Here is a 27,966-nt window from a genome sequence, read left to right on the forward strand (position 1 = left end):
GGATCCCTTCTGACAGCATTTCTACTTGTGCTGCTGAAGTCAGTGCTGATTGTGAGCCTGCACTGCTTATTCCAGGCACATACTCCCTCCACTCTCCAGCAGCTCACGTTTGCCCACACTGGAACAGGCTGGGCATTCTGCTGCTTTTTTTGTGGGGTTTTTTTTTTAGCCAGCACATGCTGTTTAATTCTAAGGCTCTCAGCTGCAGTACAGGGTGGCTTCTTTCTCTCTTCCTATCTGGTGATGCACAGATCAGTTTCAGACCATTGACTGGAAATTTTTACCTCTGTTCACCCTCTTCTTGGTTCAGGTTCCTGAGCAGCCTCCCACCAAGCAGCAGCAAGGAAGTGCTCCTCTCCACTCCCTGAAATGTGATTATTAGAAAGTGCTGTCATTACTCTCAAATGCTCCAGACACTGAGGAGGGGCTGTACTGGTGTGTGGTGTGTGAGAAGGTGCTGTGCAAACACACAGTGTCTCACAGGCTACCTTCATCTCCTAGAGAGCAGCAAGTCCCAGCAGCAGGAGCAGCTGATGCTTCCAGTACAGAGGATTACAGTTCTCCTGAGTTATTGCACTTGCTTTCATTTCACCTACTTTGTTATGCAGAGAAGCCCCTTGACTTGTCCTCTGTGTCCTTCCCACCTTTCAGTGTGTGCTCACACAGCCAGCCAGCTGCTCTCTGTTGGTCCATCCCATGGTCTTCATTTCTGTTGTGTCTTGCAGAAGCAGCTTTATTTTCAAGGATTAACTATCCTTTGTGTTTTTTCCCCTCTCTTGGGAAGCATTGGCTCATCATGGTGCAGTCTTTGGAAACCATAAACCTTGTATACCCAGATAATTTGTGTTCACACACCAACTGCAGCATTGTATTGTGTGTTTGAGAGGAGAGGTTCAGCTGTCTTACCTGACATTGTTTTCTGAAATTGCAGAAAGGGAATTGGATCAGCATAACATTCCCATGTAGAGAATAGGTGGCATATTATCTGCTGCTTTCACTGCATACTGACTGAATCAAAGGCTCTGGAGTTGCTTTATGAATATGGAGTTACAGCTCTCCAGACCACTGGGAAGATGGAAGCAATATCACCAGTGCTATTTTATTTCCCCTGTGTAATTTTTATTATTAGGGTGAGATTGTGGCCTTAGCTATATCTGCTCAGTGTGCCCGTTGACCTCAGTGTAGCCAGGTTTTCTCTTCATTCTAGCAGATCTGTCAGCTGCTGGATTCCAAGCCCCAAATGAAGATTGGCAAAATTGTGCCTGAGGAGGAAGAGAAATTTCCTGCTCTCTCTTGATGAGATCTGATTAGATTATTGTTAGAAGCACTGTCTGCCTGACCAGCTTTAATTCTTGTTCTTACGGCGTAAATGGCTGTTTGAAATCAGGTGCAGGTTCAGGCTCTGACGTTTTCTGTCTTGTCAGCTGAGGAGTGAGGCATGATCTGTAAAACACCTAAAAGAAACTGGGTCCTGTGGCTGAAGGAGAAGGCAGTAAGTGCCAGTCAGTGTTGTGGGGAGGGCAGGAGGTGCTGCCCCACAGCCCAGCACTGTTTCAGCTGTCAGACAGCACAGTATTTTTAGCAGTGTACATTCTGGTGTGTCATGCCTGGGAACTGTACTCTTGTTTAAAAACAAGCAAATATCAGTAACTGAGTGGAAGCATTCCCTCAGCTAGCACACAGCTATTTTGGGTTTGCTTCCCTTGCATTTACTCTCTGACAGACCCCTGGATGCAATTCTCTGACCTTTAGCTCTGGCTTTTTAATGCTTTTGTTAGCTGTGTTTTACCAATGCATATCACGCTCCTTCCCTCTCCCCCTTCTTCCAGTTGTATAGATAAGGACTGGTAATTGTCTTTATGGAGGTTGTAATGAGTTCTGTCACCACACAAAGCAGCTCACTAATAAAATAAATCAAAGCAGCAACGAATGAATGGAAAGCATGCCTTTAAAATTAGATTTGTACTGCGGGTGCCATACTGTCACTTGCAGAGTGAGGCAACGTTAAAAAGGCACAGAGGTGGCAGAGTACCTTGAAAGGGTCACTGAGCTCTGCTGGTAGGGATTAGAAAGATTTCCATTGCCTCCATTGCAGCATCGTTTGGAATTAAGTATTTTAAATCATGATCAGGAAAAGAACAAGTCAAATTGACACTGGGTTTTACTTTCTAAGCAGCTCAGTTAAGTAGCTTTTTTGATCACATGGCATGTGTTTGTGTAATGTTGTCTTCTATGCCTGGAGTCTTGTACCAGCTTGGAGCTCCTGGCCCATCAGTTCTGTCCAGCTGCCCACTCCTGCAGCACAAGGGCAGCTCTCTCCAGCTGCAGGGCTCTGCTGCTCAGCTTACACAGGGACATCATGTTCCAGAGAAGTGTATTCCTGGTGGCCTGGCTGAAGGCCTTTCCTTAGACACAGGGCAGCTGAGGCATCCTGTGGGCAGGCAGCAAGGAAAACAGGCTGGTGTTTGCAGCCAGGCTTGTGTTACACTGCAGTGCAGCTGCTGTGAACCCCTCAGGCTTCTTGCTGCAGGGTAGTGCAGGTTGCTGAGAAGGAAGTGTGTGTCAGTGCAGTTGAGTCTGGGCTTCTGCTGCTGGTTCCCAGCTCTGTTGCAGCTCTTACAGCCTTGCACAAACCATTTCTGTCCTAGAAACACAAACCAAATTCCTGTTTTCTCAGCCTGTTAATTTCCCAGCAGTGAAATCACACTCTGGCCCTCTGCAGCCAAAAGCACAGTCACTGCAGAATAAAAGGCATTTCTAATTCCATAAGAAACTTTATAAAAGCTGAGTGCACGTTTCTTTTTCATCTCTTCTGCATTAGCCTCTCAGGACACAGCAGGGACAAAAGGTATCAAACTCTGTAGGAGTGTTTGTCAAATTTCTTCTTGTCTCTCTCACCATAACGACATGTAATTAAGTACCTTGAACTTCAGAAGTTGCCTGTGAAAAATATTTCTCTAACTGAGAGCAACCAACCTCCATTAAGTTATACTCAGTCAGCAAATGACTGTAATTATTAGGGCCAGCAGACAGAGCTGAAACTCCAGAGGACTTTAGTGTCAGAGCTAATAATTATGCAGCAGCCTTGGCCAAATATTTCTCTTCCAAGCTAAGTATTTAATATTGTTGCTGTAGAATATTAATAGAATTGCCTGCTATGTGTGAAGCTGTTGACTAAGCTCATTGTACAGTGAACTGTGGTGGCTCAAAATAGCCCCAGAGAATGGGGAGATCAAGAGCACTGCCCAAAATCCACAGCCTTTGGGGCACTCCCATGGGATCTGGGGACAAATGGAAGGGCAAAGGCAGCACCTCGCTCCAGGAATTCAGAAAGTCATTTGTTTTGCATTCTTTTTTCTTTAAGTATGGATTAGGTATTTCTGTGAAGCACAGAAATATTTCTTAAACCTAATGAGGTAGATTGGCTGGTTTAGAAAACATCTCCTTTTGTTTCACTTGGACAAAAGTACTACATCCATGCTACAAATAAAGAATTAAAGAAAGTTATTGCAGAGTGCTGGCACAAAGTGAAATCTTCCCAGATGTGGAAGGAAACTTTTGGGCCAACTCTAGACATTAACCAAGCATCAAGGTAGTCATCTCTAACTAGCAGTGTATTCTAGTGACTTCCTGAGGGCTTTTTAAAAGCTATTTATGTGTTCACCAGGCAGAGATTTTCACTTAATTGTGAGGCTGCAAAAGCAATGAATGAATGTCAGCAATGAAACCATAAAAGAGCAGTGATAACCACGGGAAAAAGTAGTAGTTTCTTCTGATTTCTGGCACTTGAACAGGCTCATGAATTCCCTGGAGCCTTTTGCATAACACATGACCACCTGTACTAGGGAGACATCCTCCCTTTTACAGCCTCGTTACACAACCTATACCCAGGGTTTTTTATGGCACCCAGTTTAACTATTGTGGTTACTATTGCTGTAATAACATATATCAGTATAAGGTGAGGTGTGTGCTGTTTTCTTGGTGCTTGGATTTTTTTTCCCTGTTCTGTTCTGTATAGAAGGCTTGAGAGCACTTGTGCTAAATCAAGGCTTGCTGCATGGCTCTAAGCGGGTTGTTATAGGATTTGGGACTAAGGCAGGGAGGGGAGGGGATTTGGGAAGAGTGTACTTTAATGTAAAAATCTGGGTTAAGTTGGAAGCCTTTTCTTTTTCATTTTCCTCCATAAAGCCAAGACTGAATGTGTTTCTCTGCTGTGCCACAGGTATGGATGTGTGGAGGTCGCATGGAGGACATCCCTTGCTCTAGAGTTGGTCATATCTACAGGAAATATGTTCCATACAAGGTTCCCACAGGAGTCAGCCTGGCAAGAGTAAGTGGCAGTGGCATTCCCCAGGACAGGAGTCTGACTGCAGTGTGGCCATGCGGTTGTCTACTCTCACCCCACAATGGGAGGCAAATGTAGAGCTCTTTGTCTGTAATTTGCACTTGCACAGTCCAAGTTGAGCAGTTTTGCAGTGCTGGATGTGTAGCACAAAGGGAGGAGAGCCCAGGGAGCTGCAGATGTGTGTGTGAACAGCTGCCATGCTTCAAGCATCAGCCACTGCTGGGTGCTGGGCAGGGATTTTGTGATCAGGCACTGGCTATAAAAACAAGATATGGCTTTATTTGTATAATACTTCAGTCATTTTATAGCTGTGCTCTCTGAGAGCAGCAGGCTTCAGTGTGGTGATTGGTTTTGGTGATTGAAAGACCTCTCAACTTCAAGCATCACAGACCACTGAATGGGCATGCTGTAATTTTCCACAATGGAATGTTCTGTGCCATCTTATTTCTTAATCTAGTGTAGCCCAAAGAAGAAAGAGCTTTCGTCTATCCTGCACTGGGTTTCTCTCACTAATTTTCAAATTGAAGAGGGATTGCATTGCCCTCTGGTGGGAGAAAAACATCCTAGGAACAGGAAGGCTGCAAAACTAAAAGCCTCAGAGAGGTGCCCTGCTGTTCTGAAATCTGAAGGCTTGCACAGTATTACAATGCTTTAATGGCATCACCCCAGTTACAGATTTGGATTTATTCCTCAGCCCAGCAAGGACCTGTCAGAACAACAGAGCATTCTCCTGTCTGTGCCATCTCTTCAGGAGGGAGCTGTATTTCTTTTGATTCAGTATTTGGCTCTTGTGAACTCCCACAGTGGTGGAAGGGGACAGCAGAGAGGTAGGAAAGGCTATTTCTTGGCATCTTAACAGACACGTTGAGGTAAACACCTGCTCCTGCATTTGGGGATCAGCACACTGCTCACTCTTAGCTTCCTAACTTTTTTGGTGGTAAATGATCACTGCTGGACTGAACAGCTTCATGCAAGGAGTCACAACTTCACATGGCACATTACTGAGAGGCAGCAAGGATGTGCTTGATGTTGCCAGAGGACAGAAGATCTGGTGCTCTTGAGGGCACTGTGACAAGCAGGTCTTGAGTGGGTGGTGTTTGTTGCTATCTTGGAGGTGCACAGGGGATTAAGCTTTACAGTAATACATGAAATGTGCTGCTGCCACGAGTTAAAACCCTTTGCTTCTGTTCTGAAGGGTCATCTCCTGAAACCTCCGTATTCCTGAGGTATCTCAGAGTTTTACCCAAGAAAATGGAAAAATAGTGCTAAGAAAGAGTATTGTGAGCTGGAGCTTTTCAGAAGGGAGTACTGCAAATCCCATTCCTAGATGGATATAAAAGATGCAATAAGAAGGATTTAAGAAAGCAGCTTTTTGTCAGAGACCTTTGAATGTCCAGTGGTATTTACCAGCATCATGTTCTGACTAGTTTCCTTACAGAAAAAAAGGGAAAAAAAAACAGCTTTTGATTAATGTTGTTTTTCTTAGCCACAAGGAACTAGATATAATGGCCAAGTGCCAGGATTCTGTTTTGACCTCAACCAAAAATATCTTTCTAAAAGTCCCTTGGAACTACAGAGTAATAAAAATAATCTTTGTCCCGAAGCTGGAGAGAAAGAGTGGATGTGAATGAAAATCCTTTTTGAGCAAAAACATGCGAGCAGCTCTGAATGCTAATGGTGGTTGGTGCAGCACTCTCAGCTGGTTTCCCCTCTGGTTGTCCCCCACAGAACCTGAAGAGGGTGGCAGAGGTGTGGATGGATGAATATGCAGAGTACATTTACCAGCGCAGACCCGAGTACCGGCACCTGTCCGCGGGCGACGTCGCCGCGCAGAAGGAGCTGCGCAACAACCTCAACTGCAAAAGCTTCAAGTGGTTCATGAGCGAGGTTGCCTGGGACTTGCCAAAGTTCTACCCACCAGTGGAGCCTCCAGCAGCTGCCTGGGGAGAGGCAAGTTTATGCTGTGATATCTGCAGTGGGCAGACAGGCTGCAGTTTGGTTTTTTAGGGTTGCCCGTGTGCCTCAGTTGCTGTGGGGAAGGTGCGAGCGAGTGTTGAAAGATCTGCTTGGTGTTCCAAAAGCCAAAACTCCTCTACCATTGCACTGGCCTGATCAAAGCAGGCAGTTGGGCAGGCAGCTGTTCCTATTAGTGCACAGCTCCAACGAGAATAGAGACTTGGCTTGTTCTTCATGTTGTGTATTTAGTAGAAAGCAGAATATGCCAGAGGGAGGACTAGGGAGAGGCAGCAGCTGAGCAATAGTGAAATCTTGTATTTCCAAAGGGCTTTACAACTGTGCTGAGCTACTCTTGTCCTTAGCTTTCCCATGTGAAAGGCAGGAAAACCATCCTTATTTTTGAAAGTCAGCTGTGTTATGGGAATGGAATCACCCCAGGAGCGAGGCTGTGAATTGTTACACACAACTCTCATGGCTGAGTGTTTTGGGTCAGTTAAAGAATCACTGGGAAAGGTGTTGGCAAAAGCAGGTGTAATATAAAAGTGAAAGCATAACCAAGTTTATTGGTAAGGTAACAAATGAGTCTTCTTTCCTGCTAGGAATAGGGGACTCAGTGACTAATTAACTATTTCAGATACGTAATGTGGGAACTGGACTGTGTGTGGATACTAAGCATGGAGCCCTGGGATCCCCACTGAGGCTGGAAAACTGCGTGAAGGACAGAGGAGAGGCAGCATGGAACAACGTGCAGGTAACAATCTGATCAATCATCAGCCCCTAAATCTGGGGAGGCAGAGGTTCCAAGGACCAATGTTGCCATTTAGAGATGACCCCAAGGCTCACATGCTGATTGTACTTTGGTACAGGATGTGGCTTGTGCTTGTGGCACAGGGGGATCTGGAGCCTGGCAGGCTGTGCAGAGCTTTTACCTCTGCTTTGAAGTTCTGAGTGAACAAAAGAAATGACAAGAAAACAGTGTGCCAAAACAATAAACCAGTAACAAGGCAGCTGTAATATGTAACAAAGTGAATATTAACTTCAAAGGTTGTGCTGAAAGAAGTGATAGAGGAGCATCATGCATATTAATGAACCTGCAGGAACATTCAATAACTGTTCACTATCATCCTCCTGACAGGAGGCAAATGCATTATAAACACCCAACTATTGCTGGAGAGATGAAACCAGCCAGGTTATAGATTCACCCTCTCAACATATGAGGTGCCAGAAACGACAGCTTTATTGTAACAGAAGGGAGGAAAATATTAGTTTGTCTAAACTGGAACAGCTGAGCTGAGAAAGGATCAAGAAAACAATGCTTCTATTACAGAGCCATGCATAACTCTTCAGGGAATGGCTTCAGTAGTAGGAGACAGAGGGTTGTTGCATATCAATTTGATGTGTGAAAAATAGAAACAAAACCAATTTACTCAGGCACAGTCCAAACTAAGCCTCTGTTGTGTCAGGAGGATCTTGAAAATTAGTTTTGGCTTATGTTTAGGAAGAGAATGTGGTTTGAACTTCTGAGTAGCGTTGAGCCTAAATGATTGTGGTAATTTCTCTCTCAGGAGGGATTTAAAAGACAGTCAAGAACAAAGAAGTTTCTTTGTGCAAAACTTTTTGGCCACATTGCTTCAAATAGCAGCACCCTGATCATTACTTGCCTTTCTGACTGCCCCATGAGAGATCTGTGAGAATAACTGTTCCTCCAGCTGACTCCAGAGGAGCCTCCAGAACAGCCTTTTCCTCAGGGACTGAAAGGGAGTTGTGCAGCTGGCAGCCCTGAACCACATGGGCCACTGCTGCCCTCCCATCAGGGCACTGCATTGCCAGGCATAGGCTGTGCTCATACTGGAGTTAAAACTCTTACTGTGCTCTGTAGAGTCCCTCCTTCATTTCACCTGAGAGTGCTTACAGTTCACTGCAGGGTCAGTAGAAGGGAGCATCAGGAAGCAAGGCCCAAGTGTTTGCCCTTCCTGCACTCCTGTGGGTGGGGTGGGAAGCTGTGGCTCCTGGTTCCTTGTCCCAGGAGCATGGGACAGTTTCTCAAGGTGACTGCAGGCTGCCTGCACAGACTCTGGTGTTTGCTGCCAGCATTAACTCCAAGCTGCTGGAGCTCTCTGGCTTTTCTGCTGGCAGGGAAGGCTGTAATTGGTCAGCTGCTCATTTAATCCTTGATGGATGTCTGCATTGCAGAGACATCCAGAGCTGCTCTAGTACCCAGGCTGACCAGCATGGCTGGCTGCAGCAGCACTGTCCCCTTTCACATGCTGTGACAGCTGGTACAGAGTACCCTGGTCAGCAGCCCCTGGCCCTGGAGGCAGGAGGAGTTTTTCCTCTAGAAGATGCTGTCCTTTCATTGAAGCCATCCCCTCCTGTGGGCACAGGGAACAGCATTCTGCCAGTGAAAGTATCATACCCAGTAGCAGCCACTGTGAGGGTCCTGTTTGTCCTGACAGGTGTTCACCTTCAGCTGGAGAGAGGACATCCGTCCAGGGGATCCTCAGCACACCAAGAAGTTTTGTTTTGATGCCATTTCCCACAGCAGCCCAGTGACCCTCTATGATTGCCATGGGATGAAGGGGAACCAGCTCTGGAGATACAGAAAAGTGAGTGTGGGTGTGGGTGTGTGTGGGTGTATTCCCACCTAAGGTGTCACATTGCCTGAGGCGCTCACTTCCTGAAAATGTCACCGCTCCTGTTTTATTCCTTCTCTTCATGTAGCTGTAACAAGAGAATCTGCAGACAGCTTGTTATCATTGTAGCATTGATTAGAAAAAGAGGTGACTCCCCTGTTCCTCTGGTTAGAAAGGTGAGGATCCCAGGGCTCCTGACAGAGGACACTCTCTGTGCAGTGTCCCCACAGCTGACAGGGAGATGAGGCAACACCTTCTGTTTGCAAAGAGGTGTTCTGAGAGTTGGTTTGTTCTGAGCACTGGAGTGTCCTGCCAAAAGTAGATAAGGATTTATTCATCCTCCTACTGAGCAATGCTATTGTGGGCCACAGGTAAGTAAATTCTTGTCTAAGTGCCCTGTCCTAGTCCTTGCAATCAGCTGGGAAGATGCCTGGGAGAGATGCAGCAGGATTCCAGCCTGGAGAGTCCCTGGGAAGCTTTAGAGTCCCAGTGCAGGTGTGAGGATTGGGCTGCATTCTGTTGGAAGGGGTGGGAATGAACCCAGATTCATCAACCAGTTAAGTGTGGAACAACTTCAGATATACCCAAGTGACATAATAGCTTGCCTTGGTTTTTGAGACTTCATTCTGTTAGTTTTAAAACAACTTTTCTTCTCCACTTAACCAACCTCATATCAAATTTCTCTCCTCCAGGACAAGACCCTCTACCACCCAGTCAGCAGCAGCTGTATGGACTGCAGTGAGAGTGATAGAAAGATCTTTATGAATAGCTGCAATCCTTCATCTCCAACACAGCAGTGGATATTTGAACACACAAATTCAACCATCTTGGAAAAATTTAACAGAAACCTTGATCTTTAAAAGACTGAGAGAAAATATATATATTTTACAATTATAGTTTTTACTGGGGAGGGTTAAAAGAAATTTTTTTAATACTTTTTTTTAAACACTTAATGAAGGTAAAAGGGAGAATCTCAGGAGAAGGTTAATTAGCAGGCCAGTCTTTATTGTGAAGATGCTGCATCCTTCTCTTCTGGGGATGGTGGAATTTTAAAGGCTTTGCCAGAGCCACTTCTGTGCTGAGACTGAACAGAAACTCTGTTTTTAGAGGAGTCTGAATGTGTTTCAAATGGCTTTTTTTCCCCGTTTTTGTTTTGTTTTATTTCCCACTGTGGTCTGGTGTTAAATGATTTTGTTATCCAGGACCCTGCAGGACTTTTTGTAGCTGCTATACCACCCACTGAAGCATTCCCACATAGGTACTTTATCTTCCAAACTCCATATAAGTAAAATATTGAAGACAAGATTTAAGCCTCCAATCAAAAAAAAAAAAAAAAAAAAAAGCAGAAAAAATCCCATTATTGTAAAATGAAATGAGTATTTTTTTGCCCTGAACCAAATATATTTCAAACAGGTTGAGTATTATTACTTTCCAAATCATAGCTCTGATGAAGGAATGAGCTCTAGTGGAAGTGCAGCCAAGTGTTGGGAATATGGCTGTTGTTATTAGCCATGAGGAATCTGGTTTCTGGTCCATTCACTTTGCAGTCAGTTTGTCACTCACTGTTGAATTTTCAAGGTGAAAGATTAGCAGAGGGTTTTTAAATAATCACAGTTCTTACAGGTGAAGACTTTATGCTAAGAGCCTTTGGATATCAGGTTCCAAATTTGCCTCTTATAACCTTTTTAGCACAGACATCTCCAGGATTTCTCAGAGTTAAATCTACTGTGTGAAGATAATTTCCATTCTTCCTTTAGAGGTTTGAAGGCTAAGTTAATTTACAGTTGGTGTGAGCAGATTAATTCAGGATAATAAAGTCAGGGCTGAGTTTAGCCATTGGTCTTTATCCATTTGTTCATCAGTCTGTAGTTCCTTGAGTCCTGTGGTCAGTGCTGTTCTAGCCTTGTGGAAATGTGCTATTAATCTCTCCTCATTTCCCAGCACCCACAGCACTGTGCAGCTCACTGTCACTGGAAATCTGTTTGCTTTAGCAGAGATGTGGGACTGATGGACCCATTTTCCTGGTACCCTCTCCCTTGTGCAGTGAGTGAGCAGTGCAAGGTGTTACTCCTTCTGGTTTGTCTGTGGGATCTGCCAGACAGTGAACCAGGATTGTCTCATCCCAGCAGCTGGAATGTACTACACTAAAGAATGAATGGAGGACCACTGGTTCAAGTCTATCTGAAGCAAGTATTTTTTAAAAACCTGGTTTAAAATGAAGTTATTGCAAAAATACATGTAGTTCTCCTTAGTCTTGTACTGAAGGGAGCAATGTCATTTTCTGGTAAAAGCTGTGAATGATGATGCAGTGAACCAGTGAACAGATGCTGTGCCAATTAGTAAACAGGACTCCTTTGTCAGGAATTGCCCAGCTCCATGGTTTGTCTAGCTGCCCACGCAGGGGTGTTCCAAGAGCAGGTAGCTCTGGGGTGATGGGGGTGGGACCCCTGTGGGATGCTTGATGAGCATGAGGACGGGCAGGGAAGTTCTGCTCTGGGATGTCTTTTGTGTGAAGGCAAGGAGATGCTTCCCTAGTGTCCCAAAACAAGCAGGATGGCTCCCCCTGCAGAGCTCCAGAAGCAAGAAGCCCTTTTGTTGCCAATTGCAGGGTTGTGTCCCATGTTTCAATGTGTTGGAGGCCATGCAGTGCTGTGCCTGGCAGCTGGGAGCAAACAAGGACACAGCTGTGTGCTCCCCAAACTCTCCAATCTGATGTGTTGAGTAGGAGGCTCAGAATGGTTCCCACCTCTCTCATCCACACAACTGAGGCCATGTCTGACCTTTTCTGCCAACTTATCTGATCCATGCAGTCATGGAGAACAGGAAACTGCATGGAACTGCATTGCAGCTGGCACCAGGCTTCCCAAGTGTTGGTGTCTAAGATTTTGGGAATGAAAAAAAAAATAGCCCTAGACTTCCCTAGTGACAGTTCTGCAGCAGTATTGGATGGAAGTGAGACCAGCATCAAGCAGAGTTGGTATCTTATGTTCTCAGCTACCACAGTATGTCTGTCATTAGGATCCCTTTGCATATCTGTGGGAGACAGAGTCACCTTCCAGCACTTTGTGTCTGACTGCTGCTTTCCTTAAGTTATTAATGCTCTCATTAGCTGAGTAGTGCTGACTGTGGAGCCACTAGATGGCCTGACTAGATGTCTTTATGAATGTTTTAATGCCTATGGAACAAGAAGCTGTTTGTCCATGAAAAGTGCTCGTTTTTTTATAATTGGGACACAATCAGCATATTCTATAAATGGACTGGAGGTTGTTCAGCTTGCAGGTTGCAGCTTTGTGTGTCTTAGTTTTCTAATGAGAGGATTAGCTTCTGTTTCTAAACTGCATGGCTTGCTTTGTACTTGGGCTCACCTTGTGAAGGGAGCCCTCACTTGGCTCACTGGATTCTTGCTTCAGAGAGAGCTGCAGCAATGAACAGGTCTTTTACCACTTGGTGATCTTAATTTGGAGAGAAAGGTCAGCTCTTAGCAGCTTGCACCAACAGATTAGGAAATAGTTGAGGCAATTCCTGTTTGACAACCCACCACCAGTACACAGAAACCTGAGATTTAGTGTCAGTGGTTGTACCAGGTCCATCTCAGTGTGGTTGATCTCTTTTCTGAAGGTTTGAGATCTGAATGTGGTAAGAGCCTCACACATTCTGTACACTTCTGACTAGCTCACTGGGCTTTGAGCTATTAATTATTTGCATCAGTTATACTTTTCAGTACCCTAGAGGCTTTGTTGACTAATGCAAAGACTTAATATAGCCAACTGATTGAGAAATATAAGCTGTATTTCATCATCTGCATCTTTAACTGAGCCATGCCTGGGCAATCTGGCTAATTATTCCAATTACTTTTGGTTATTTGTAAGCAAAATTGCTACAGCATGAATACATAATCAGATCTTCACATCTGCATGCAACTCAAGACTGGAGATTAAATACTGGTGATTATCTAATGCCAAATACATGTTTTCATATTTTTCCCCCAAAAGTATTGAAACACCTCTCTCTTCTGGCTGCATAAGTTTTGCTGCTTTTAAGTATCACAATCCCAGACAACAAGGTGTGTTGCATAAAAATACTTTGATTTGCTCTTGAAGCTGTTGTTGATCTATACTGGTGCTAATCTCTGAGGCCTACAGACAGTAAATAAGTTTGAGGCTCTCATGTGTACAAGGTGTCTTTTCTCATACCTAGGAAATTAATTTTCTTTTTCAAACCACAACAGAAGAACGTGTGAGCCTTCCTGAAAGGGGAATACAGCATCATTAAAATAAAGATGTGCCTTTTTAAATGTAAATGTACAGCAAATGCTTAAACTTGAACCATTTCCTAGTGCCTTGCTGGACAAGAGAGGAGAGGGGAAGGGGTTGGGGGATAAGGATGTAAGAGAAAGCTTGACTCCTGCAGGGTTTGTGCGTGGGGTTTTTTTTTTAATGTCTGATTTTCAGTGCAAAATTTGTGTGAGCGACAGTAATTCAGAAGCTCTTGGGTTCCCTCTGTTAAATCAATATCAGTAATGACTCTGGGGAGGTTTGTCACTCCTGATAGGAAGACTTGGAAAGGTTGGCAGCTTCCTCTGGGTGTGCTGTAACACCTGAAATTGTACTGGAAGATGTCTTGGTTAGCTGCTGGATGTTTCACCTCATGGTGAAAGCCCATGATTTCACTGGCATGAGGGATCCTGCATTTTCTTTTCTAAGTATGCAAAAAACACAAATAATCCCAAAAGCTTATAAAATCTGTAGCATAAGTGTCTTTCAGAAGAAGTTGATGCCTTCCATCACTGGGAAACTTTTGAAAAAGTGTATTAAATTCTCTAATACAGAAGTAGCAAGAAAGCAATTTCTCAGCCTAACTTTCCTTGTGGTTGTTTTTTACAGCAGTCAGTGCACAGGGCTTTGCTTTCCTTTACTATTGGAGTGTTCCAGTCAGCAAACTTTCCTTCTCCCTGCTGCACTGAGATCAGTGATCTGGGAGTCAAACAGGCACCACCAGCATTGCAGGAGCACAGTGCTCTGGGGCTGCTACAGGGCTGTGAGCAGCTCTGCTGGCTCACATCACCCAGGGCAGACATCTCCTAATACTCAGATTGGGCAATCATGGAACTGCCAGGTGAAAGGGGAGAAGATTTTACTCTAAATTGTCTTTCAGGATACAGACAGGGACTTGAAATGATTGGAGAGAACAGCAGTCAGCCTGTCAGACGTGCAGTCAGAAGAGCCCTGGGAAGGCCATGTGTGAAACAGCCCAAGTGATGCACGTGTACCTTGCATCCCAAATCCACTTCCAGCTGCTGTTGCTCGTGGATTCACTGGGTGGTTTCACAGGATACACAGCAAAGGGGAGCTGGCTTGTGAGTCAGGAGCACTGGGTCCTGTTCCCCAGCTGCCATGGCCTGTTACTTGATCTTAAGCAAGGAAAGCTGTGTGCTGTAATTTCCCAGCTTGTGCAGGATTCACCTTTCAGTGCTTTATTTTCTGACCTAATGAGTGTTGAGTCCAGATTTTAAAACAAGCTGCAAATCCTCACCTGGTTCAAGTGGAGAGAGATGCAGTGGATGGAGAATGGGAAATGAGATCTGAAATTGCCATCAGCATTCAACACAGACTCGTCAGTTCATTTCATATTCCTCATTAACCAGTCAGATTGATTTATTCAGATTATAAATTTGAAGTGTAACCAAAATAAGCTCACCTCATGCTCTGATTTCTACTTTGCAGTGCCATGCTTTAGCTTTGAGAATCTGTAAGGAACTAGGCAATGTTGGATCATGGAAACCCTAATAACCTGTGTCTGTTTTTGACTCTGCCTCTGCTAGCTGAGTACACTCCTTAATTGACTGCATTTGAGCTTTCTTGATGCTTCTGTATGACCTAAAAGGCTTCAATGATTCCAGCAGTTTTGAGTGATTTGGGAGTTTAATATATAGCCACTGGATCTATGTGGTTTTAAATATACTAGTTCAACTCAAGGAGAAAAGTCTTAATCCTAGGTAGTGAGCAAACAAACATGAACTTCAACCACAAAACAAGATAAAAACTGATCAAGCTAACAGCCTGAAACCTTAGCCCTTGTGATAACAGCAACAAATAGCTTTAGCCTCTAGGGTGGAGAAGGGAATTGGTTTCAAAATGCATTCTCTAGGATCTCGGTGATTAGGTCTAATTTTGTCTGTACCTTGTACTGCATGCATTTTCTCTGTAAAACTGGATGGTGCCTCTTGAATCAGTGTGTATTTATTTTGTGCATATTAGGACCAACAGCCTAATATCTGGAGGTGGTAAAGGACTTGTAGCACTTTAATGTAGTAGCTTTCATAAATTGGGAATCATTGATAGAATGCCTAGTGTTTTTAAAGTTGAATGGACTTCCTTTTATAATATATTTAAAATAAATTTTTAATGTGTTTTCTGAAAACTGTGTACACAGACGTGACTGTCCCCACCTGTTTTGCTCCAGAGATTGATTTTTCTTCTACTTGTGAGAATAAGCTCAGCTACCCCTGGTGTGGTGTTTCCCCAGCACAGGTTTCCTGTCACTCCATGCTGAAGGAACCATGGCTGTATGGACAGCTTGTGCCCAGGTAGGCCACCCCTGGCTTGGCAGGGCACAGAGGAACAGTGAAAACCCAGCTGGGACTCTTCTTTTTCTCCTGTTTCCTTGGGAATGACTGCTGGGAGATCCATCCCACCGCTTGGTTTGCAGGGAGGGTTTTAACAGCTCCTGGCCTCGTTTGTGTTCTGATCTCCATGTGGGGAGAGCAGGCTCAGCCCAAGACAACAGAAGTGTATCAGCATTGCTCATGTTCCTACTGTCACCACTTCATTTCTTCAGTGGCCTTCTCAGTTACTCCTTTTTACTCAGCTCTGTTGAAGAAAAAAACAGTGGGGGGAAAATAGATGGGAGACAAACAATGAAATGTGTGAAAATCTGTGTGTGGGAAAAGGAGCCTTTCTGGGGAGACCAGCAAGGCATGATCCCCAGGGAGATTGTGCTGTGATTCTTGGCCACGGGAACATTGCCCAGGGTAAGTATGTGCCAAAAAGCTGTGACAGTTTAAGCATTTTAGCAGGTTCAATATGTGCCACCCTAGAAAAGTGCTGAGCAGAGTGGGAGTCTGGGGGAAGGTGCCAGAGCAGTGTTTTCATTGGCCTCCCCAAGGTACAGCTAAAGGAAATGGTCTGATTTCTGATGATGAAAAGTTTAAAAAAACCTTCTTCCCAGGACATCTCAAGCAGCACAGGCTGTTGGGACAGATTTCTGTCCTGAGCCCCCTGAATGGCTCCATTAAAATAGTAAGTTCCAGATGACAGCTACACCACCAACATCTCTTTAGAGGGTAGTGCTGCTCCAGGTGAGATTTACAGGCCTGCACAGGTTCCCCTAATTTGATTAGAGGCTGACTGGGATGGCCAGGCTATTACTGCTTCAGAGGCACTAAAGCTGCCTGGGTACTGATGGGTTTATGAAACATTGTTTCTCACTTCATTGCAGCTCCCACAAAGAATTATTGGATTAGGTTAGTGATAGATACCTAATAAAGAATGTCTCTATGAGGCAGTTATTTTGCAGCAAGCTTGTTCCAGACTAGCAGACTGTGAAATCTGGAGGTTCCCATGAGGATAAATATGCTGAAATAAACTGCAATTATAAAAACACCTCCATGCATTTTTTTTTATTTTTTTTTTATTTTGAAAGACTGAAAAAAAGGTGTCATCGTGTTAGCCTGAGCAGGATGTAATTAGCACTGAATTAGCAAACAGACAGTGACAAAAGCTGTGTTTTTCCTTCTAGGGAGCACTGCAGAAGGACTTAAAACCTTTTTATCTGCAGGAATGAGAGGTTGCAGCCCAAGATGAAATACAATCTGATGGTCAGTACCCACCTGTTCTGACACTTAGGGTGCCTGTTTCTTCCCAAAATATAGTCAGGAAGCACAATCTCCTCCTCAAGGGGACAGGAAGAAGTTCTGCTTGTTAGGGCCATGTTCCCTTTTATCTCCTTGCTTACTGTTATCTGACCCTACAGTCTGTGGTTTTGGCTTCCTGAGTGTCAAGATAATCCTTCTGCAAGATTTCCTTAGCCAGCCATTTGATTTTTATTGGCAATGTTAAGATAAAGCCAGAAAGCTCGTTATCAGCAGCTCTGAGAGATCTCTGTCAGCCTCTTGGTGTTTTCCCTTTCCCCAAAAGAAGGGAATATCTGTATGGCTTTGCCATGAGGGTATTACTTCAGGCAGGCAGATTCCAATCAGTTTGGCCTGGGGCTTTTATAAACCGTAGTGTTTTTCCATTTTAAATCTCTTTGCTAACTGCTTGTTTGGTCTGTGGGTAAAGCCATTGGTTTCCAGCAGCTCCCCGTGAGAACAGCCGCTTCCAGGGAGCGTGTCCCCAGGAGGGTGCACTGTGCTTCTCTGCTGGTCACATGCACAAACAGAAATTACCAATTGCCCCAGGGCAGCCGCAGTAAAAACCAAGACAAGAGGCGGAACTCTTGAGTATTAAGTCTCTGCCCTCCAGATTTATTCTGAGGCTTGTTTGATGTTGTAAGAAGTGCTTGAAAAATACAAATTTTGGTTTTTTCTCTGTTGTCTTGAGCAGAGCATGCAGAAATGGTTGCCAGTGTTACTGTGTGGAGCAGCCTGAGCTGATGACATTTTTTAAAAAGGGCTTTAAGGAGTCTCTTTCTTGCGAAGGTATTTCGTGTGATTCAGCACAGTCCACCCAGTGCTTGTGCTCATTGTTCCATGTGCAGGATTTCAGGCTTTGAAGTCATTGTGGTCTATAGAACCTTTCTTCTGACTGAGCAGAAAGTCCTTTCTTCAGGAAGATGAAATCCTTTTCCTTTTAGAGCTGCTCAGGAACCTCTGACAACAGCATTTGCTGTCTGGTATTACAGAAGTCACAGCATTTCCAGGAGCTGTATCTTTTCTTCACACATCAGCAGGGATTTCATTCTTTCCCTCGCTTTGCCGCCTCCTTTTTTCTCCCCCTTTTTTTTTTTTTTTTTTTTTTTGGAGGGGGGAGATTTTGGTGTTGGGGTGTTTTGTTGTTCTTTGGAGTTCTTTTTGGGCTTTGATTTTCCAGAAGATGAAAAATGCGAAGCTTAAAGTCCCATTGCTTTGAGAAGCATTTCTCCAGGTCCCATCTTTTCGTTATCGCTGCCTTGTGATTAGGGGGGGAAAAAAAATGAAATCTTGTATTTCTTATAACATAAAAAAAACAAAAACAAAAACAAAAACAAAAAACAATTCAGTCAGGAACTCCTAGGTGACGACCCAAGAACAGGGAGTTGTGGCTGTGCCGAACCGAGCTGTGTACGAGGGCAGGGTGGGAGCCGCAGGTTCAGGTCTGTTTCGGGTTCAGGTCTGTTTCGGGTTCAGGTCTGTTTCGGGTTCAGGTCTGTTTCGGGTTTAGGTCTGTTTCGGGTTCAGGTCTGTTTCGGGTTCAGGTCTGTTTCGGGTTTAGGTCTGTTTCGGGTTCAGGTCTGTCACAGGAGCGCTGCCGGCGCGGCTGCGGGCGGCCGGAGGAAGTCGCGGTCCCGCGGCTGCTCGCGGGTGTCCCGTGCGCGTCTCGGCAGCAGGGGCAGCCCGAAGGCCGGCGGGGCCGGGCGCCTCCCGCCTGCTCCGGGCGGTACCAGCCCGCACCTGCCGAGCGGCGCCGGGAGCGGCCGGCTCCCCTCAGGGTCCGGCGGCCGCGGGGGCCGACGCCGCTCCCTCCGCGCGCCCCTCACGGCGACCTTCCGGCTGCGGGGGCCGGGCGGCGGCGGCGGACGGGCAGCTCCCCGGGCCAATGGGCGCTCGGAGCGGCGCGGGGCGCCCCGCCCCTCCAGCCGCGCGGCCCAATGCAAGCCGCGCCTGCGGCCCGGGGGGCGGGACTTCCGCGGCCGGGGAGGCGGTTTTGTGTGTGCGAGCGCTGCGCGGTCCCGGCTCCCCGCGGGCGGCGGCGCTTGGGGGGCCCGGCCCGGCCAGATCCCGCGGGCGGCGCTGAGCGGCGACGGCGGAGGGGGGTCCCCTCCCCTGCCGTAGTGGGGGGCCCCCGCGGAGGCGGCGGGGTCCCCCCGAGGGCGCGGTAGTGACGGCGGCTCGTCCCCCGGTTGGTCCCCCGGTTGTCGGCTCCCCGCGCGGGGTGAGGGGCGGGCAGGTGGGCGATGAATGGGTTCAGCACCGAGGAGGACAGCCGGGATGGGCCGCCCGCCGCCCCCTTTTACGGCCAGAGCTGCTGCCTCATCGACGACGGGGACCGCTGCGTGCGCCCCGCCGGCAACGCGTCCTTCAGCAAGAGGATCCAGAAGAGCATCTCGCAGAAGAAGCTGAAGCTGGACATCGACAAAAGTGTGAGTGAGGCCTCGGCCGGGGCTGCCGGGCGCCGCCGAGCCCCCCGGAGGGGCGGCCGGGCCGGCCCCAGCCGCCACCGCACTGCGGTGCCTCGGGGGAGACGCGGATCCGCCCGGCGAGTTGGGCTGCGGGGCGGCCGGCGGGCTGCGGGCCGGGCTGCGGGCCGGGCTGCGGGCTGGGCTGCGGGGCGGCCGGCGGGCTGGGCTGCGGGGCGGCCGGGCTGGGCTGCGGGGCTGCGGGCTGGGCTGCGGGCTGGGCTGCGGGCCGGGCTGCGGGCTGGGCTGCGGGGCGGCCGGCGGGCTGGGCTGCGGGGCGGCCGGCGGGCTGCGGGCTGGGCTGCGGGCTGGGCTGCGGGCCGGGCTGCGGGCTGGGCTGCGGGGCGGCCGGCGGGCTGGGCTGCGGGGCGGCCGGCGGGCTGCGGGCTGGGCTGCGGGCTGGGCTGCGGGCCGGGCTGCGGGCTGGGCTGCGGGCTGGGCTGCGGGCCGGGCTGCGGGCCGGGCTGCGGGCTGGGCTGCGGGCTGGGCTGCGGGCCGGGCTGCGGGCCGGGCTGCGGGCTGGGCTGCGGGCCGGGCTGCGGGCTGGGCTGCGGGGCGGCCGGCGGGCTGGGCTGCGGGCCGGGCTGCGGGCTGGGCTGCGGGCTGGGCTGCGGGCCGGGCTGCGGGCCGGTCTGCGGGCTGGGCTGCGGGCCGGGCTGCGGGCTGTGTGCGGCACTCGCGGTGCCTCCGGACCCTGCTCAGCGCCGCAGCGCTCGGCGAGGGAAGGGAAGGACGTGCCTGCGTGGACCCGGCTGTTCCCGGGTGCAGAGCCGGCTTTTCCCTATGGCACTGCCCGCCTGCTGAAGCATAGTGTAACTAAAGCACAAACCCCGTGCTGGGCAGGCAGGTGGTGTGCAGGGAAGCAGAGGAGCGAGCTGTCAGCGCTTCGGAGGCAGGAGTGCTGCTCGCGATGCGGTTTCGGGTTGGAAAGGCTGCTGCTGTCAGGTGAAAACAGCGCCGTGGCTGCTGCTTCAGTCAGGCGGCACTGACGTTACTTGTTTAATTGGTGAGAATCGGTGCTGGAGTGAAGCAGGTTAAAAACCGAGCTGGCGGTGAGATGTGCTGCCTGTTCAGCAGGGCTTGTTCGCGCACACAACAGCCCGGTTCGCTGCCTAATGACATTAAGTGACAGCTGTCAGCTCGAGATAGGAAGGGGTTATTTGCCCAGCAGAGAAATAGGCAGAGCCGAGCAGATCACAGAAGGAATTTCTCAGAAGTGAGTTCGTTAACGGAATTCAGCTATGCACGCTTTTCTCGCCTCATCTGTAAAGATCAAAACCACTGAAAACAAAGCAAAGAAAAAAAAAAAAAAAAAAGGTGAAGTTTTGAGTCAGTCTGTTTGGCAGCTCCCCCAGTTGGTTGGGTCTCTTCTGCACAGCCCAAATGCATCGTGTCACGGGAAAAGTGACTCAGTTTGAAACATATTCGTAAAAAATAGAGTATTTCTCACAGTTGTAGTTCTCAGCAGATTTGTCTAGTGGCGTAGTAATTTCTTGCATCTTAGAAATGAGTCTTTGTTGACAGATGCTAGGATTTAGAAACAAAAAGGGGAAATCAGACTAATGCAGTCAGAACAAAGGGAAAGTGTAAAGCAGGCTGCATGGAGTGATTTTGGATGTAGGGTGTCTGTGTTATCTGAATATCTTTTGCCTTATAGATACCAAATATCGTTTGGTGGATCATTTGTCAAATATCATTGGTTTGATCATTTGAAGTGCTTTGTTTTGCTAACTCTAGTGAGATAATATTTGTTAAAAGGGAGGTTCCATGGCTGAACATATAGTAGGAAAGAGGCTATTCTGCATTTGGTTTGTTTGTTTTAATTGAGGTGATCAGCTCAAATTTTGTTTGGTCACGGTTTTGAAACACTTGCCTTAATAATCCTCTATACTATTCAAGCCAGAAAGTTCACAAGAGTGGAATAGAATAATATTTTTTTTGATAATTACCTGCTAGTGAGTTCTGGAATAAATGAAACCTCCTCCAGACAAGCACCCATTTTTTTCCTAATGTATGATTGCAGCCATAAAAAAGAAATGTTTTATCTGCAGAGGTTTAAGTTCAGCTGGAGCTTGATTTCTTTGTTTTCTCTGCCTTTGTGAGGTAAGCCTTGTAAGGTATCTCTGAATAAAGAGTGTGATATCAGGACTGGGATTTAAGATTAGACATTCCTTGATGTCAGTCAGTCATGCCAGTCATGAGGGATGCACCTGACACTGGTGTCTAAGCAGCTGCTGTTGGATGCTATTTCACAGTATCTTTTTTGATTGCTTTTTCACCACCTCTGGTTCTCAGGTGAGACATCTGTATATTTGTGATTTTCACAAGAACTTCATTCAGAGTGTTCGGAACAAAAGGAAGAGGAAGACGAGCGATGATGGAGGTGACTCTCCTGAGCACGACACGGATGTTCCAGAGGTTTGTGAGCTGCTTTACCAGTTCTTAGCATGTTGAAGTTTCACTTGGATGTTCTCATGTATCAGAAAATATTTACATTTTAAGTTGCAAGGCCATTGAAGCTGCTGTGGAGTTGCTTTCACTTTCCAGGAAGAGTTTTTTCTAACATGTGATGTCCTAATTTTCCTCATTCCCGTATGAGTTCTTTGCCTATGTTAAGTTTTCTATAAAAGGAGGTGTGGTAAGGTAAATGCACAGCTTCATGCATGTACAATTAAAATTGTACTTGATACTATTTTTTTAAGGCTAAAAATGAGTTATTTTTGGTGATATCTGATGCTCCAACATAATTCTTTGTTACTTATTTCTACGGAATCCAACAGGTCACTGTCTTTGACTAGATATTTGATACCCAGGGATATTGAGCTGTTCCAGATATTTGCATATATGATACTTTTTAGCACTATTTAAAACTACCTTTAAATAGTTTGTGACACATTTTTATTTTCAGGAGATAAGCCTGGGGGAAGTTTTCTGTGATAGAGAACTCTAGAATAATCTTTTCTCTGTGCCACTGCGTGTGCAGTTCCTTCAGTGATGTTTCTGGTACTGTTGACATGGCAAAAGTTGTGCAGAGGTGATGTTCAGAGAAGCAGAGCATGGCCACGTCAGCAGAGCCCTCTGCTGGAAATGCCAACCCTGTTGGCAAAAAGCAGTTTATTTCTGAAAAAAAAAAAGCCACCAAGAGTCATTTTGCCAGCAAAACTGTGCCTTGGTGCAAAGCTGGTGCACACAGCTCCTGTGTGGAGGTGTTGAAAGAGTAGCAAGTTTTTTGATACAGTTTTTTTTTTAAAGATAACCTGACCTTTTGTTATCACTGTTCATGTTTCAATTCTACAAGGTTTTCCATCAAAACTTTCCTGTTCAAGCTTTGCAGTAGTTGCCAGGGTGATTGCTGAAGACCCAGTTGTCATCTAAAAATGTTGGTGCTGTAAAGCACAGAGTATTTGGTGACTGAAACCTGAGGGATGCACGTCACCCAGCTGAACAGGGAACTCTGCACCGTGTCAGTTTTAAAGTCACTTCCCTCTCAGTTTTCAGCAGAGATTCCTTTTGTCTTTAAAACTTGACATTTCCCACATGATCTTCATCTTCCCTGCTATAACCTCGCCACCACCCCCTTTGCTTTTAAACTGTGCACTTCCTATTTAAGTATTTGAATTTCATTTCATCTCTGTACTCTGTTTTATGTCACAAGCCGTTTGTTCAGTGCCTGCTAAATTGTTATTTCATGTGTGAGCTTTTTAAACCTTGTGGGAACAAAAGGTTCCCCTTTGCTTGGAGGTTGCAGAGGTGTAATTGAGAGCAGAAATTGGCCAGCAATTCTGTTGACAGCATGTGAACCAGAACAAAAATTTCTATTTCCCTGAGGCTATTTTGGTCCTTTAGCATTAACAAATACAAAATATACTTAGGTTTGTCAGTAAGACAAGCCAGTGTGGTTCTGAATGCAAGCAAGGAGAGGTCCTATTGAGGAAGAAGTAGTTATTTTTAGATTTTTTTAGATAAAATAACTACTCATAGAAGCTAAAGGTAGTGCTCATGCTCTCTTCTTTTCATCACTTCCAGGTTGACTTGTTCCAGCTCCAAGTGAACACCCTGCGACGTTACAAGAGACATTATAAGTTGCAGACTAGGCCTGGCCTCAACAAAGCTCAGCTTGCAGAAGTAAGTGAGGACAGCAGTGGTGTTATCTCTGTTACAAGAAAACTTTTTATCTCCTCTGTTCAAGGGCACATTTTATGGGCACTCACACCTGTGTGACTCACTGGTACAGAACAAGTGCCCTCTGAAAGGTTTCAGGGAATGATGCCAGCAGAAAGCTGCCTCCTTGCTTCCACCTGGGACAGGCTGGGAGGGCATGGACACTGGCTGTAGAAAGGCTGTTTCAGTAACTTGCTTGTCTCTGCTTCCTTTCCCACCCTTTTCATAGTACCAATTGGTGCCCTTTAGAGAGCAGAAACAGGACCCAGTTTTTGGGTGTTACCTGAGGATGGCTGCTCAGCTGAAACTCAGACTTAACCCACTAATCATCTCCCTAAGTGATCCTGTTAGTTTTTCTTTACTCAAAAGCACTTGAACTCCTTGGAATTGCTTATTTTTAAAGGCAGCATCACTGTGCATGGATTCAGATTCTTTATTTCCCTCCTTTGTCCTGATGATTCTGTATTATAAAAGGCTTTTTTCTTAAGAGCCTCTGCTGCTTTCTCACCATATGGGCTACTTGTTCAGAAAGAACTCTCTGTATCTCTCTGGTACTTGGGCAAGTTGTGCTTGCTGTGCTTCTGCTCTGCTCTCTTTCCTGACTTGATCTGAAGCCATGCTATAGGAAAAATCTTCTCTAAACTTGAACAAACTGTAGTAGTTTCTGATTAGTACTGAAGTTGATTTTTTAAGTTGTGGCTTTCAAAACTGTCTGCCTAAAACTGTCTGATTTACTTTCACTTTTGCTTTAAAGAACAAAAATCTGACAGACCAAAAAAGTCTGCAAGACACTGTCTTTCTCTCTTTCAAAGTCAATCAGGGAGTGAATGTACAGAATATAGAGAATGTGCAATGTAGGGCATGTAGGAGTAAGTTGAATGAAGTAGGATGGGGTTGTACCTCATTAGCAGTCCTGATTTGTCATATTTTAACTAACCAGTTCATGTCTGTCAGCTGCCTCCTGCCATGAAGGACTGCTTGCTTAAGGAATTTACTGTGGATGTACCCAAGAGGAAAGAAAAGCTCAATTACTGTGCAGGTGGAAAATAAAGGGAGCCTAACTTAAAGCTGTCACGTACTTCCCAGATTTCCTGTGAAGCCTGAGCAGCTTTGACTCTATGCTGGATCCTCATCCAGCTCCCATGCTTGAATCACTGCTGCCTGAGGCTCTTACCCCTTCTCATGCTATCCCACCATAAGGGAAGCTCAAGCTTCCATAAATCTACTTGGAGTGACTTATTGCTAAACCTGCATCAGAATCCTATTCTAGATCTGTGTTGGGTACTAAAAAAAGAGTTTCTTCTATGAGAGGCAGATCTTGTCCAGCTCCAAATGTTTTCTGCATTCACTTTGAGGAACAAGCAGCCAATGTTTCAGGGCTTGTGCTACTGTCAGAGAAGGATAGCCCTAATCAAACCCTAATCCTCCCATTGCTAATTCTTGATGTTCCTTTCAGTGAAAACATAAGAGTCCAGAGGAAATCACTCTGGATATAACTTTGCTACACCTGGTTCACAAGAAAGTGCTGCAGTGTTTCTGACACTCTCCTTTAAAACACAGAGGTGCAGGGAAAATTTGCTTGCCAAATAATTTCAGCACAAAATGTTGCTGAGGAGAAGCTGTGCTGCTTTGGCAGGAGGACATTCTGGCTTCCAAATTCCTCTTGTAGGTTGGCTGCAAATCCTGCTGACATAGCAAGGCTATGCTGTGTTCATACACACATTCCAGCTGTAAAGAGAGAGGGAGGTAAATGAGGGCTGACAGTTGGAATTGGTGCATGTTTCACTCAAAGGATAATGCGCTCAGTGGCCATAAAATCATTTTTGGAAAGTGAAGAGAAACCCTGTTCTGATTATTTCTAGTTTTTAATTCCAGCATTCCTGTCTCTTTACCTGTTGTCCTTCTAGACTGTCAGTCGTCATTTCAGGAATATTCCAGTGAATGAGAAGGAGACACTTGCATATTTCATCTACATGGTGAAGAACAACAAGAGCAGGCTGGACCAGAAATCAGAAGGCAGCAAGCAACTCGACTGAAGATGAACAAGGCTTGGAATAAGAGAGACCTTGAAGGAATGTGTGGTATTGTGCATTTTAGATTTATAAAAACTGTTGAAGTATATTGTAAATTCTTTTTAAATGCAGTGTCTGGATGACAGAAAAAAATATAGACATTCTTATGAGGAGTATTTGAAAACATGTGCCCAGCATGTTTCCGAAGACTTCTTCCCCTCATTTCAAAGTCACATTGGAATAAAGAAATGAGGATAATGGGGAAACCAAATAAATCTGTAGAACTGTGGAGTTTGTCAACTTGGTGTTTTAAACCATTTCTGGAAATCTACATCTCAGTGCAATTCAAATGCCAGATGGAATTTTTTTCACTGAATTCAGGCTGCATCACAAACCACCATGCAGTTTGTCTTGGTACAGGACTGGAAGAGCAGCAGAGATAAGATTCATTATCAAGTTGCATGGGTCAGAAGTTTGTCTGAAGCTTGCTGCTCACCTACACATGCTCTGTCTTGCCTTGAGTCAGTGCTTCAAGTCCCAAACTTCTACAAATGCTCCAGCTCACCAGATCTACTCCAGTGAACTCTACTTGACCAGTCTGAAATTGATGGAGGTTTTTTTGCCATTTTTTCCCTCCTGACCCCATCCGACACAGATGCCAACCAGCTCTCAGCAGTCTCTTTTCTAATTTCCTTTAAGAACTCAGTAATTAAATTTTCTGTAAGCATTTTAAAACTTCTGCATTTCTCTGAATGTGGTATTAAGGCAAACACAGCCTATTTGCTATGTCTGATCATGTTGGTAGAAGTGCTTATTTAATTGATTTATGCATATTTCAGTGATGATAGGTGAAACAATGGCTTGAGACATCAGTCTCTTAATTTCTGTGTCAGGTCAGTATCAGTCACAAGTGATGTGTATTTTATGCTGAAGCTTTAGCAAGTGTCACAAAACTGCTGTGTGCATTCAGGGGCTCTGTTTAGTATAAAGCAGATTTATGGGTGAGGCACCATAACCAGGGCAGTGATCTGACTGGAGCATTTCATGATACATTTCATCTCCTTTGCAATGGGCACGAAGCATCAAAGCATTTGCCTTTCATGAACATTACATGTGCTTTCATGAGAGCTGTGTGAGTGAGGGTGGCACACTGGTGATCCCTAACAGGGCACTGTAGGAGGAGATCACCCTGATTTTATTTAAAGCCAAGGTGTCCTTACAGATAATATAGTGATTATTTTGGCAAAATGAACTCTTAATGGTATTGATCATGATTGACTGTTCTCCAGTGACCTCAAATTCTCTTCAGGGGACCTCATGATTTAAAGCACCACTCTGTTTCTTTGCTGTCCTGACCAGTCTCTCCATTCTGGTACAAGATGCCAAGACTCCACGTAGAGAGGATGTTCTTAACAAGCCTTAAGCAATGAAATGAACAGTAGAAAACCTTGGCTAGCATTTTGTAAGTGGCAGATTTGATTATTTCAAAACTGGATGAAGCTTTGTTTAAGAGCTAAACACACTGGTCATGGTCCCAGCTTAGTACTGCATTGCATTTTGTAAGGCATGAAGGGTTCACTTAGTGAAGCTCTTGTTGAAGCTCTCCCAGGGTCTCTTTAAAATTCAAGTCACAATTTAAAGCAAGTTGTTCACATCACACTGAATTGTTTGCTAATACTCCAAAATCATGTTCAACAAACTTCAACATGTCTTAAAGTCCTGTGTCATAGGCAGAAATACTCTGTTGTGGTACATGTCCCATTTGTGACATCTGGGGACTGTGATTGTTTCAGCATTTCCTTGTTCAATTCTGTATAGATTTTTAGAACACCATACAAGAGAAAGGTTCAAGGAATGAGGAGAGAATGTCTTGTGTTGGTATTTCATGAATGTTTAAAAATTTCCTATTTGTGCTGGTCCTTTCCTTATTGAAAGGGTGGAGTAGTTTCTACATCAGTCACCATGATCTGGCTTCTCTCATTCAGGACAGATGGTTAGAAGGGTACATTCTCTGACTTCATGCTAACCTTCAAAGGGCTCATGTAGTCAGAGCATGTTACCAAGGGAAAATGTGTTTCTGAGTTGGGAGGGTTATGCCTCACAGAGATTCTTCCCCTGTACTGGGCACTGGTGAGGCCACACCTCAAGTGCTGTGTTCAGTTCTGGTCCCCTCAATTCAGGAAGGACATTGAGGTGCTGGAGCAGGTCCAGAGAAGGGATACAAAGCTGGTGAAGGATCTGGAGCACAGGTCCTGTGAGGAATGGCTGAGGGAGCTGGGGTTGCTCAGCCTGGAGAAGAGAAGGTTCAGGGGACACCTTCTCATTCTCTGCAACTCCCTGACAGGAGGGTAGAGCCAGGTGGGAGTTGCCTCTTCTCTCAGGCAGCCAGTGACAGGACAAGGGGAAACTGCCTGAAGCTGCACCAGGAAGGCTTAGGTTGGACATTTGGAGGAATTTCTTCACAAAAAGGGTGATTAAATATGGG

At 45.9% G+C, this 27,966-nt stretch overlaps 2 protein-coding genes across 2 annotated transcripts in view; both read left to right on the forward strand.

Annotated features, from left to right (window-relative positions):
• GALNT10 (polypeptide N-acetylgalactosaminyltransferase 10) overlaps positions 1-9,856 on the forward strand; it is a 74,664-nt gene extending 64,808 nt beyond the window's left edge. The window contains exons 8-12 of the mRNA XM_079319587.1: positions 4,223-4,330; positions 6,074-6,295; positions 6,936-7,052; positions 8,758-8,907; positions 9,627-9,856. Of these exons, the coding sequence (XP_079175713.1) occupies positions 4,223-4,330; positions 6,074-6,295; positions 6,936-7,052; positions 8,758-8,907; positions 9,627-9,794 (765 nt within the window). The 3' untranslated portion in view covers positions 9,795-9,856. The remainder of the gene's footprint in view (positions 1-4,222; positions 4,331-6,073; positions 6,296-6,935; positions 7,053-8,757; positions 8,908-9,626) is intronic.
• An 8,955-nt stretch (positions 9,857-18,811) lies between these two features.
• Positions 18,812-25,770, forward strand: SAP30L (SAP30 like). Its single transcript, XM_079319641.1, has 4 exons — positions 18,812-19,272; positions 21,604-21,726; positions 23,335-23,433; positions 25,377-25,770. Exons 1-4 carry the CDS (start codon positions 19,087-19,089, stop codon positions 25,503-25,505), a joined length of 537 nt encoding a protein of 178 aa, XP_079175767.1. The 5' UTR covers positions 18,812-19,086; the 3' UTR covers positions 25,506-25,770.
• The last annotated feature ends 2,196 nt before the right edge of the window (positions 25,771-27,966 follow it).

This window comes from Erithacus rubecula (assembly GCF_903797595.1).
Source record: "Erithacus rubecula genome assembly, chromosome: 16".
NCBI classification, from domain to species: domain Eukaryota; kingdom Metazoa; phylum Chordata; class Aves; order Passeriformes; family Muscicapidae; genus Erithacus; species Erithacus rubecula.